The 11,515-nt window shown below is 24.0% G+C and overlaps 2 protein-coding genes across 10 annotated transcripts; one reads left to right on the forward strand and one right to left on the reverse strand.

Annotated features, from left to right (window-relative positions):
- The first annotated feature begins 937 nt into the window (after positions 1-937).
- Positions 938-3,473, forward strand: LOC124424746 (prostatic acid phosphatase-like). Of its 3 annotated transcripts, XM_046964216.1 has the most exons (8): positions 938-1,168; positions 1,247-1,381; positions 1,552-1,650; positions 1,785-2,207; positions 2,282-2,405; positions 2,493-2,704; positions 2,843-3,023; positions 3,100-3,472. In XM_046964216.1, exons 2-8 carry the CDS (start codon positions 1,286-1,288, stop codon positions 3,222-3,224), a joined length of 1,260 nt encoding a protein of 419 aa, XP_046820172.1. In that variant the 5' UTR covers positions 938-1,168; positions 1,247-1,285; the 3' UTR covers positions 3,225-3,472. The 3 variants fall into 3 exon arrangements, with proteins under 3 accessions (XP_046820172.1, XP_046820173.1, XP_046820171.1); XM_046964217.1 differs by having other exon boundaries at positions 938-1,381; positions 1,560-1,650; positions 3,100-3,473; XM_046964215.1 differs by having other exon boundaries at positions 938-1,381.
- A 1,036-nt stretch (positions 3,474-4,509) lies between these two features.
- LOC124425265 (protein Malvolio) lies at positions 4,510-10,143 on the reverse strand. 7 transcript variants are annotated; one of them, XR_006942463.1, is made up of 14 exons: positions 9,994-10,143; positions 8,470-8,657; positions 8,216-8,338; positions 7,922-8,148; positions 7,602-7,740; positions 7,352-7,507; positions 7,038-7,196; positions 6,902-6,952; positions 6,452-6,834; positions 6,154-6,361; positions 6,009-6,079; positions 5,040-5,197; positions 4,719-4,764; positions 4,510-4,610 (listed from the first exon to the last, which is right to left on the reverse strand). XR_006942463.1 is itself a non-coding variant. In XM_046965456.1 (13 exons), exons 1-12 carry the CDS (start codon positions 9,998-10,000, stop codon positions 4,746-4,748), a joined length of 1,731 nt encoding a protein of 576 aa, XP_046821412.1. In that variant the 5' UTR covers positions 10,001-10,143; the 3' UTR covers positions 4,510-4,610; positions 4,719-4,745. The 7 variants fall into 7 exon arrangements, 6 of the variants coding, with proteins under 6 accessions (XP_046821412.1, XP_046821408.1, XP_046821410.1 ...); XM_046965456.1 differs by lacking the exon at positions 5,040-5,197; XM_046965452.1 differs by lacking the exons at positions 4,719-4,764; positions 5,040-5,197.
- Positions 10,144-11,515: the final 1,372 nt, after the last annotated feature.

An 11,515-nucleotide genomic window follows, 5' to 3' on the forward strand; every position in this document is an offset into this window, starting at 1 on the left:
TAGATGACATAAAATTCTTTTAATTGCTTGTTGCGTATACACGAATGTTGAATTTGGCACAACTGCATTCATAAAAAACTTTATATGTGTTTATTTCAACGTATGATTTTCTGATGATACGCACACACACACATACTAATTCTTGGAAAAGTCAAAGCTTTTTATTTCAATACTGATTTTAGGTAACGTATTGTCTTCTTTTTTAAAAGAAATAAAAACAAGTAAATGCATGTGCAATATTTTTCCTTTCAGTTATTTGTATGTTTATCATGAATTATTATTAATATATATAAAACATAAACTTAACATTATTGATATATATTATTACCCAATAAATAAAACAATTATTTTATATTCAAGATGAATCGATAGCGATAATAAATGTATACAATATATTCTTTAAAAAAATGTAAAATAATCGAAAATATTATAAGTGTAGAAATATGAACAAATAAAAATACGACATACACTCTTTGACGTACAAAGGACGACTGAGTTGATACCTTCGAAATCACTGGTGTGTTGTTTACGTCACTAGCGAGCAACATATAAAATTAATAATAAAGTTTACATTTAATTAAATTCTATATTGAAATTACTTTGTATGTAAGATGTGTTAATAAATATGTAATATCTAATGATTTTATATTACATAGTAAATAGAATTTATACATTACCTTTTTATTCTTGTATATAGTAAATAATACTTTGTATTCGATATTATTAAATATTTATTTTTAAGTATCGTCAGGAATATAGTCGTTACATAATTATGAAATTTCATTATGTGATAAGCACAAAGAAAGTTTTGGCTGATATGAAATGGTATTTTATACGTCTACGGAAAGGAAACTCTTACTATATGTCAAATGTATGTTGTAATCGGATCTGCAATGCCCTCTAGAACCAAACCTGTTCATTTTTAAATTGATCGTATATCTACAGTTTCATTTTTCTATGTTAAAAGTAAAAGTAATGTGATACCTTTGTGTACATTACAATTCGTGGCTCCATATATATAAATGTCATATATATATAGATAATAATCTATATTTTTTATTTGATTAGAGTATTCTACTCTATAAGAATGCTCTTTGTATCGATAACAATGAGTACTGACCATTCACTTACTAATAGTTTGGACATAAATACGAAACTTCATTAAAAAGTATCATGATATTCCACAAATTACAATAAATTGTTATAACAGATGGTATATTTAATTTAAAAGTCAAATTGTTTACAGTTAATTGAAGAACGTCAGATAAATTAAAATAAGAATACCATGTTCATTGGATCATTTACTGTGTTTATAAATTTCATTATATTGAGTTTTGCTGATAAAAATGTTAATTTGGGAACTGTTATTTTCGCAAATGTCGTAAGTAAAAAGTTATATAAAAGTTATATATATATATATATATATATGTTTATTAAGAAATATATATATATTTTATTTTTGGATTGATTTTATCATTTATGCATTTTATTTATGTTATTTATTTGAATTATTTGAGTAAAAATACTTATATGATATTATGATTTTATAAGCTTTATAGGCATGGTGATAGAACTCCTATTGAACCATACCCAACAGATCCATATAAGAATGAGTCATTATGGCCAGTACCTTATGGACAGCTAACAAATGTAAGTAGAAAAAATTAATTAATTATAAATTATAAATTATAAATTATAAATTGTACATGTAACATACTTATGTATCAGTTATATTATTTTGGTATAATTGTAGTATTATATTGTTTCTTACACTGTTTGTACAGCTGGGGAAAAGTCAACACTTTTACATGGGCCAGTGGCTTAGGAACAGGTACTCTCATCTTTTAAGTGACTTGTACAGTCCGTATGACATTTATATCCACAGTACAGATGTAGATCGTACTTTAATGTCAGCTGAAACAAATTTAGCTGGTTTATATCCACCTAAAGGAAATCAAATATGGAATGCTATCCATTGGATTCCTATTCCAATACATACTATACCAGAATCAGAAGATAATGTTTTATCAGGAAAAAAATACTGCCAAAGATATAATTTTGAATTGGATAAAGTATTAGAATCTCCAGAAATAAAAAAAATAAATCAAGACAATAAGCATTTGTATGATTATTTGACAGAGAAAACAGGAATGAATGTTACATCTTTAAAAGATGTTAATCATATATATGATACATTGTACATTGAAGTAATTATACATAAATATTTTTACCAAAGTAATTCTTTTAAGTTGTTGATATAATAACAGATTTTTTATTGCAGGATTTATATAATAAAACTTTACCTGAATGGACAAAAACTGTATTCCCGGATAAATTAAAACCACTTGCTGCAAAAAGTTTTACAATAAGTGCATACAATAAAATATTACAAAAATTGAAGATAGGTAAAGTATACCTTTTTACTAACATAAGCATAAGTAAAGTTTTTATACTTCATGTGATTTTATGTTTTATTCTTTCTTTGTTAACAGGTTTATTGTTTGGAGAGATAATAGATCACATGGAAAAAAAATCTAGAAATGCTTTGGTACCTGATAGAAAAGTTTGGATGTATAGTGCACATGATGAAACAGTGGCAAATATGTTAATGACTTTAGATTTATTTGATCCGCATTGCCCTCCATACATAGCCACAATTTTAATAGAATTAAGAGTAAATTCTAAAAAAGAATACTTTGTCACGGTATAAGTTTTATATAAATATGTTTCTAAAGCTGTTATAAATGTTATAATCTAATACTGCCAAGAAAAGAAAGTTTAACATTTAATATTTACTGTATTATAATTAATATTTAATGTTAAGTTATTTAATTTTTTATAGATTTCATACAAAAATACTACAGAAGAACCAAATCTATTAACTCTTCCTGGTTGCATTACTTTATGTCCCTTGAATAAATTTATTAAATTAACCAAAGATTTTATACCAGAAGATTGGCACAAAGAGTGCATGATAAAACAGGAAAATGATGAATATGATATGAATACAAAGACTCTTGTTGGTAAGTGGCTCCTACAAATAATAATGTGTTTATAAATAATTTATAAAAGATTAAACTGTTTTTAACATTTTAACAGCAATATGGAGAACATCAATAATGATGCTTGTTTTTATAGTTTCGTTAGTAACTGTACTTACTTACCGGCACTATAAACGTGAGCAAAATCAGTATTATCTCAAATTAGTAACAGATCCTATATAAGAATATACATAATGATTGCAATTACAATATAATACAGAATATTTGCTATCATCGGAGTGAAAAATGGCCATAGAAATGTATTATTGATGTTTCGATAAAGATAGTAAAGTTTTTTTTAATGCAATTATTTTATTATATATGAAGATAACAACAAAAATTTTATTTCTATAATAGATAAAATATTACACAATAATATGTGTAATAAACTTTGTATTAATCACTTCTAATATCTTTGTCTGTACTTTGTATATACAAAGGTGATTGTTTATATATATATATATATATATATATATATATATATATATATATATATATATATATCACTTGTAAACAAGAAAAGTAACAACTTGATGTATTATGTTACTATATAATATACTATATAATTAATATACAACATACAAATGTTAAGTTCATATGCATTTAATTGAATGAAGAATTAATATATTTTTTTCTTCAAACTGATTTTATGTATTTATGTTACTTTTCTTGCATGCAAATAGGAAAAATGAAATTGTTTTACCAAAAAAAAGAATTTTAAAGAGAAAATAGCAGGTAATACATAACATAATTCACGTATTGTTATAAATGTTGTAGGGGAATTACAGTATGTTTAATTTTTAGTGGATATTATCATTTTGATTAATGATATTAATGAATGCTGTATTACTTAAGCTGTTTTGGGGTTTTATTTGCTATTAATAAAAAATGTAATGAGTATTGTAATTTTATCAGTACATTATTTAAATTAATGTAAAAAAAGAAAATACTTTTCAGTGTATATAAATAAAACGTTTTATTTTAAATATTAATGTATCATAAATTGCTAACATAACACTGCGTCGAAATATACGATGTCACATATGTATTTGATAAAAGAAATTATAGATTTTTATTTGCATAATAAAAATATATAAAAGAACTTCGTTCAATATAAACGATTATTGTTAGCTATAATATATTATTATTAGCTATAATTGGAAAAAAATGTATTTATTATATTTATTATATTATATTTATTATCATATGGCTGTATTGTATTATTTACAAATTAAATTGATATTCAATACTATTTATAAATAACATATTAAATAATAATAAAATAATAGTCATTCAAACAAAATTTATACAAGAAAAAATATATATCTAATTAAAGAATACATTTTTTATTTATTTGTGAAAATATATATACTGTATTGTAAAAAGGAGGGAAAAAGAGAGAAAGAGAGAGAATATATTATTATATTACAAATATTAATGACTAAGAAAATTATATTTAAGTTAAAAATTTGTTATATAATAGTATTTATTATTAATAATTACCAGAAATGTGGTATAGATACAAAGCTTTCATTTAATTCTTCTTTTATTGTGAATGTTGGATTTGACCTAAAATGAAGTATTGTTATTATAAAATAAATATAAAATGAATGGAAAGTATATATAATTTGTTAGAAAATATTTTCTTTTTTAAATCACTTTTTAAATCATTCGTACCTTTATCATCGTAACTAGACAATAAAATCAACGCTGCAAACCCATACTTTTGGTGGTTAAAAATTTGCGTGCAATAAAAATAATATTTGGTTAATTACTTTACATACATACACAAGTTTTTTTTTGCCAAAACAAACACAAATAAACAAAAAGGAAAACAATTTAACATATTAAAGCTTATAGATATGAAATTTGACATTTATGAATATAATTGTTTTTATGCAATGATATTTATTTTTGCAAACAATAAACATGTCTTGATGTTTGGACAATTTGTGTGATCGTTATGTTAATACATATACGTATTTGACATATACGTACCATTGACAATGCCATGCTGATATCACAATAATAAAAGCATAGTTTTCGAAATGATATTCATATTTGATGAATATGAAACATATATCAATCGTTGCATTGCATACAGTTGATTACGCTTGAACTAGGTACTTAATGATGTTTCCGACGTATTGAAGAAACTGAGATTAAAAACAAAAATGTTAAATTTTTAACATTCTTCTCATAACATTTTTTCTCAACAAATAATTTACTTCAGTATAATCTTTAATAATTATTAATGTTACAATGATATGTTAATATAATATGTAAATTAAAAAGAAGTTCAATGGACAATGTGCAAGAAAATCAAATAGTAGAATTATTAGACATATAATAATATCTTAATAATAAGTGTTTATTTACATTAGTATTAATATTAGTATTAGTTTCATAAACATTCTTTTTAAGACATATTAAACATTATAAAAAAATGTTTTGTATTAAACATACAAGTATATATTTTTTAAGGATTAAAAAAGGAAATATAATTTATATATAACATATTTCTCTTTAAAATGTTAGTAGCAATAACCTTCACCCTTGTATAATTATATAACGTGGAATTAAATTTGCTTTATTTTACTAGGCACATTAAAGAAGAAAAATTATTTTCTATTTTCTTTAATTGTTATATCCTTTTATTAATATATAACAGATTGATAGATATTTTATAATAAATGCATTATTTAATGTCATATATTTTTCTTAAATTTGTGTTAAATATTAGTAATTACTAATCCCAAAAGCTTTTGCATGCCATTAAGCAATGTTTATTATTTTTATATAAAATGTAATAAAATCGTATTATACATAGAAAAGAGTAAATACATATTATACATTTTAAAAGCATATATACAATTTGATTAGAAATATATAAAATGATGGTTTAGTTATTAATATCAATTATTATTTTGACAGCATTTGAAAATATTATAATGCTGTATATCTTACCTTGCGTATATAGCAGGATTAGATAGACCAAAGTTTGTATCCACGGGACCACAAATATATTTTGCAATGAACTAAAATATAAATATATTGAAATAACGTAAGTAATAATCAAAGGTGTATATACGTGATATATTGATATACATACCCAATGATTATTGATAGTTCCAGCACCCATATTTACTGCCATATGAATTATTAAATATATACAAAAAGCTAAATATAAAACTGCAAATATAGCAATACCAAGCCATACTGGCCAATCATGAGGAACCTCATCTACAGTATTTATTACAAAATAAATATTTATTGTTATTACTAATGCAGATATAAGAGTGGCAACGATCTTATTTGGTCTGTAATAAAAAAAAAAAAAACGATATATAATGCGTGTGTATGTATATACCAAATATTAATATTATATTCTATATTTAACTAAAACATACATTCCATTTGTAAATTCTCCCATTATTTGTGGATTACTAGTAAAGGCTACTGTTGGTAAAGTAGCAAAGGGTAATTGCAGACTCATAATAGCATTTAAAATATCATTCATGCCACTCATGTCTTCTATATTAGCATAGAATGCTACTAAAAATGTTGGGACGATAGCAATCGTCCGAGTAAAAAGTACTCGCTTCCATCGAGCCCATTGTAAGTTTAAAAATCCTTCCATTGCAAATTGTCCTGCATAAGTTCCAGTCATTGTAGAAGATTGACCAGCAGCTAAGATACCAACAGCCCAAATATACATCGCTGCCATCCCGAATGAACAACCAAGAAATATACCACCCTTATATAAGTCTGCTTCAAATGTCATATTGTTTCTCTAAGATAGAGTAAATAAAATGTCATATCAAAAGAAATATTTAATATCAATAAATAATTTTACTCACAGGTAATAAGTTACTATCTATGTCGATTTGACTTGCTTTACAGGTATCATACTAAAATAATATTAGAGATTAAATTTAATTTTAAGAGTTTCAATGAATAAATTCAAGTAAATAACAATTATAATAGAAAACTTACAATATCTTCATTGGTTTTATTGTAGAGACCATGTGCAAAAACAGAAACCACAAATACATTAATAATGAAGGAAACAAGAAGTGCAATACTTGCTTCAATAAAATAATACATATTTGCATCTTTAACTTTGGCAGATTGTCTTCGGTCTATATCTCTTGACTAAAAAATGTGTGAAATCATATATTATTAGTTATTAATATCAGAATTTATAATAATATATCACAAATTGTGTTAAGATATCTATTTTCTTTAATAATATTTAAAATATCTTTGATTTTGTATTTCTAAAATGCCAGCTTGCAATTTTTTCTTACTTTCACAAGAGCACTATGAAGATATAAATTATGTGGCATAATAACAGCACCAATAATTCCTACAGCTTGAAGCAATATTTTACTATCATATTCCATATTCCATGGTATAAACATTCCTTTTATAACTTCAACTTGTGGTGGTTTTGAAATGATATACTGAAAATGTAAAAAAAACATTAATAAATATATTTATAAGTAAAAAAAGACAGTACGTTTATTTCATAAAAAATATATTGTAAATTCCTTTTACCTCAAAACCGAAAGTAATTCCCATAATTGTAATTAACAATCCAAAGAAAAATTCCAATTTTCGTAAACCATATTTATCCAAAAATAGAAATGTAAATGTATCTATTATTGTAATAAGTACACCACCCCATAAAGGAAGTCTGAAATACATAATACCTAAATTACAATAATAAATCTCTTCTTCTATTTGACAATTCTTGTATAAACTTTACAGTTGTGAATGTCTTCATGCAATTTCTCAGTATAATAATACATATTTAAGAACATATTAAATGTATTTATTAAACATATTCTTTATTTTTTTTTAAATTAGTAACTTACCTTCCAGATGTTAATAAATATAAGGCAATAGCTGTCCCTATTACTTCTTGCATATCACTACCTATAATAGCTATTTCTATCATTATCCATAAAATAAGTCGAGGTACTTTTTTGTACTGTCTATAACACATTTCTGCTAAATGTAATCCAGTAACTACACCTAGGCGTGCGCTGAGCCTTTGCATAATAAGTCCCAATATTGTGGCACCCAATAGAACCCATAATAACTAAAGAAATATAAATCATTTTAAACATTGTATTAAAAATTTTTTTTTAAGCAAAAATTATATATACCTTATAATTAGCTTTTGAACCGGACTGCAAATCAGATTCTATGTTACCAGGATCTAAATATGCGATTGACATTAAAAATCCAGGGCCTGTAAAAGCCCATAATTTTCTGAAGTTAAAACCAGTCTGTAAAAAAAAATATCTTTAATTTCTAAAATATATAATTACAATATATTTTATATCACATATGCAATTAAATAAGAAAGTTAAAGTAACAGATGTGTTTAAAAAAAAAACCAATAAATACATATACATACACCTTCTATTTCAGGAATTTGTACTCTTTCATCAGCGAAATAGGTTTGATTATTATTTGGCGATAAAGATGTATTCTCTGTGACTTTAACATTATTTCGTACATTCCCTGTAGATTGTTGGGGTACAGTAGTTGTCTCATCATTATTATGCCTTTGTTTATTTTCCATGGTATATTTTTCCGAAATATCTAAAATTTTATTTAATGACTTTATAACACCCAGATGTGATAAAAATAATAATGTATAGACATTGAAAAGAAAAGTTTTGTTTACATAAAGTAAATAAACATATATAGGTAGATGAACGCGTAGAAATACTTACGACGTTTCTCTTTTATTATTCTATATGATTATGATAAACGTAAACGAACAAAGTGAGAAAGAAATCAGTCACTTGTATTTTTTCGATTGTTAAAAAAGAATTCGTATTCATAAAAAAAAATAGATCTTGTAAAATTCAGAAGTAAAAAATATCGAAGATCATAATTTCGATCAAATAATCATATTAATATTAAGACAAAGAAAAATGAAAAGAAAATAAAATTAAAAATATTGAAAGGAACTTAATAAAAAGTATATATAACTGAAGAAAAAGTGTAATCTACAACCGAACTCAACGATGTTCCGATTAGAACTAACCCTTGGTCATTGTTCATACGCAGTGAAAGAGCGCGCGCTCTTTCAAAAAGAGATAAAAATTTCGTAAACAATTCTATCTTCAAGAATTGATTCTGAGATTCGCAGAGATTAAATATTTTTTATAATAATAATACATGAAACAAGATTTACCATTTGCGAAATATACTACGTTATTTTTCTATTTTAACAAATAATCTTTGATCAAATACAATTTCATTTATAATCTTATTTAAAAATTCGATATTTTGTATCTAATAATAAACTTATGAAAGGATATTTACAAAGAAGAAATTTGAACAAAATCTTTGCAAATATCTTTCGAATATTTTCGTTATTATACACAATAAATATTATGCTATTTTATTTCACACAAGTGAAATATTAAACAAAATTATTAGCGAAAATAATTTAAAAATATTGAGGGAATAATATTACGAAATTAATTTTACTGTTTCCTAAAATGATATAGCGGGATTGTCCCGTTTGCGTAAATGATCATCTGACTAATGTTATTTATTAAGAAGTATTATCACGAATATGATCACGGAATAACCCAGAAAAACATTATGTCAATATATGCACAAAGAGCATACATATTAATAAACGAAATATCTTTTATATAATTTAATCTACTTACTCGATTCTTTTCGGAAGAGATATTAATGATGTAAATTTAAAGAGAACTTTGAAAAAAATTATGGAACAATGGAGAGTTAGAAACAAATTGTGCATAATGCGACGATTACAATAGAAGCGAATAGGCTGCTGTCATGGTACATATATATGTAGACATATTAGATTGTTACGTTGTCAGAATAAAAAAACAAACGCAAAAGATACTTATTGAATTTCAATAAAACTACAAAAAAATACGATATTACTTACTGTTCATCCTTGGTAATTTAAGAAACTATCGATTATGGACGACAATTAATATTATTTAATTAAGTAATAAAAATAAATAGTAGAATTAAATGTAAAAAAAAAGAACTACTGAATTAGGAATATATTTTTCTTTCTTTTTTTTTCAGCTAGTTAACGTATCACCTTTAAAATATTCTTCACCGATCTGCACGTATAATCTATACATATGAGAATGAAAAGTAATGTAAAAAGAAACCTACTCGTAGGTAGTATTCTTACATGAAGTATATATACATAATGAGATAATAGATACATGAGACATATGTCGGGAATTCCCGACGGTGAATGATTGCTTTCCTCCTACGCTTCCTATTTTACAGCCTCATGTACGTGCTTTTACATTATTTAACAATAAGTTAAAAAAGATATTTGTAATTTTCTAATTATAAAAGTATCGATTATGACATTGAATTCTATTTATAATTGTCGCGAAATATATAATTTATAATTTGTTGATAAATTATAGATTATAATATGTTTGAACAGATAAATATACTTATCTCTATATAATAATATGTTAAGGTATCGTAAGATATCATAAGATAAGCTTTTTATATAGTTAAGTTATAATTAATTTTTAATTATTTAAGTGCTTCTAGTAGCTATTCTTTATAATAAGGAGACAAAGAAGAGACAAGATATAATATTTATCAGTCAATACTCTTATCATTATAGATATTTAAATGTGCTATAAGATTTAATACTTATGTTCTTTACGTATGACACATAATCTATTGATAAGTCTCATGTTATTCGATATCTATAACGATCATTAATTAATATATTAAGATTTGTTCATTATAAAATTTAATATTATTTCGGTAATGCTTAAAAATCATAAAAATGATTTATAATCATCATAAAATTTATGAATATTACTTCGAATATAACTTCGGAAGATGTTTGATAAAATATCGATTAAAAATATAAAATATTTTATGAGTTTCTTTATACAGTACTATTATATAAAATGCTCTACATGACGATCTTTAATATTTTTATTTAATAATTCTATATTTTTATAATTACGGTGTAATAATGGGTGGAATTTATATAAATACAAAGTTTTGTTTATTAGATATTGAAGAGAAAATAAGAACCATATCTTTTCATTGATAATTTATCGCTTGTTGATATTACTTCTGTATATTTCTTTCACTGAAATATTTTTACATCCACTTCAGAGAGATAAAAAAATATGATATACTTGTATACTTTATTATTTCAATTCATTAATGTTATATCTAATCTGATAAATATAAAACGTGCCTCGCAGCATAGATACATTGCCAATAAAAATTAAAAATTTTATCTTAAGCATTTACGTGATAGATTATTACTACCATAACCCGATCTTCATGAAGGACGAAAGGTTTTAAATTTAAACTATAAGAAAGTTGCTATATAGATGCAATAAATAAATAAATATTATTTCAAAAGTCTGAAATCTTTATCGAACCATATCAAATGTGACCATGATTCA

This window comes from Vespa crabro, chromosome 6, assembly GCF_910589235.1.
Source record: "Vespa crabro chromosome 6, iyVesCrab1.2, whole genome shotgun sequence".
Lineage (NCBI taxonomy): Eukaryota > Metazoa > Arthropoda > Insecta > Hymenoptera > Vespidae > Vespa > Vespa crabro.

Excerpts from the sequence above, each read along its gene's own strand:
- LOC124424746 (XM_046964215.1), top strand. The coding sequence starts at position 1,286 with ATGTTCATTGGATCATTTACTGTGTTTATAAATTTCATTATATTGAGT. Across the intron at positions 1,651-1,784 it reads CTTATGGACAGCTAACAAAT|CTGGGGAAAAGTCAACACTT; the intron begins GTAAGTAGAAAA and ends CTGTTTGTACAG. Across the intron at positions 3,024-3,099 it reads GAATACAAAGACTCTTGTTG|CAATATGGAGAACATCAATA; the intron begins GTAAGTGGCTCC and ends ACATTTTAACAG.
- LOC124425265 (XM_046965452.1), bottom strand. Across the intron at positions 8,149-8,215 it reads GTTCAAAAGCTAATTATAAG|TTATTATGGGTTCTATTGGG; the intron begins GTATATATAATT and ends ATATTTCTTTAG. Across the intron at positions 7,508-7,601 it reads GAATTACTTTCGGTTTTGAG|TATATCATTTCAAAACCACC; the intron begins GTAAAAGGAATT and ends TTACATTTTCAG.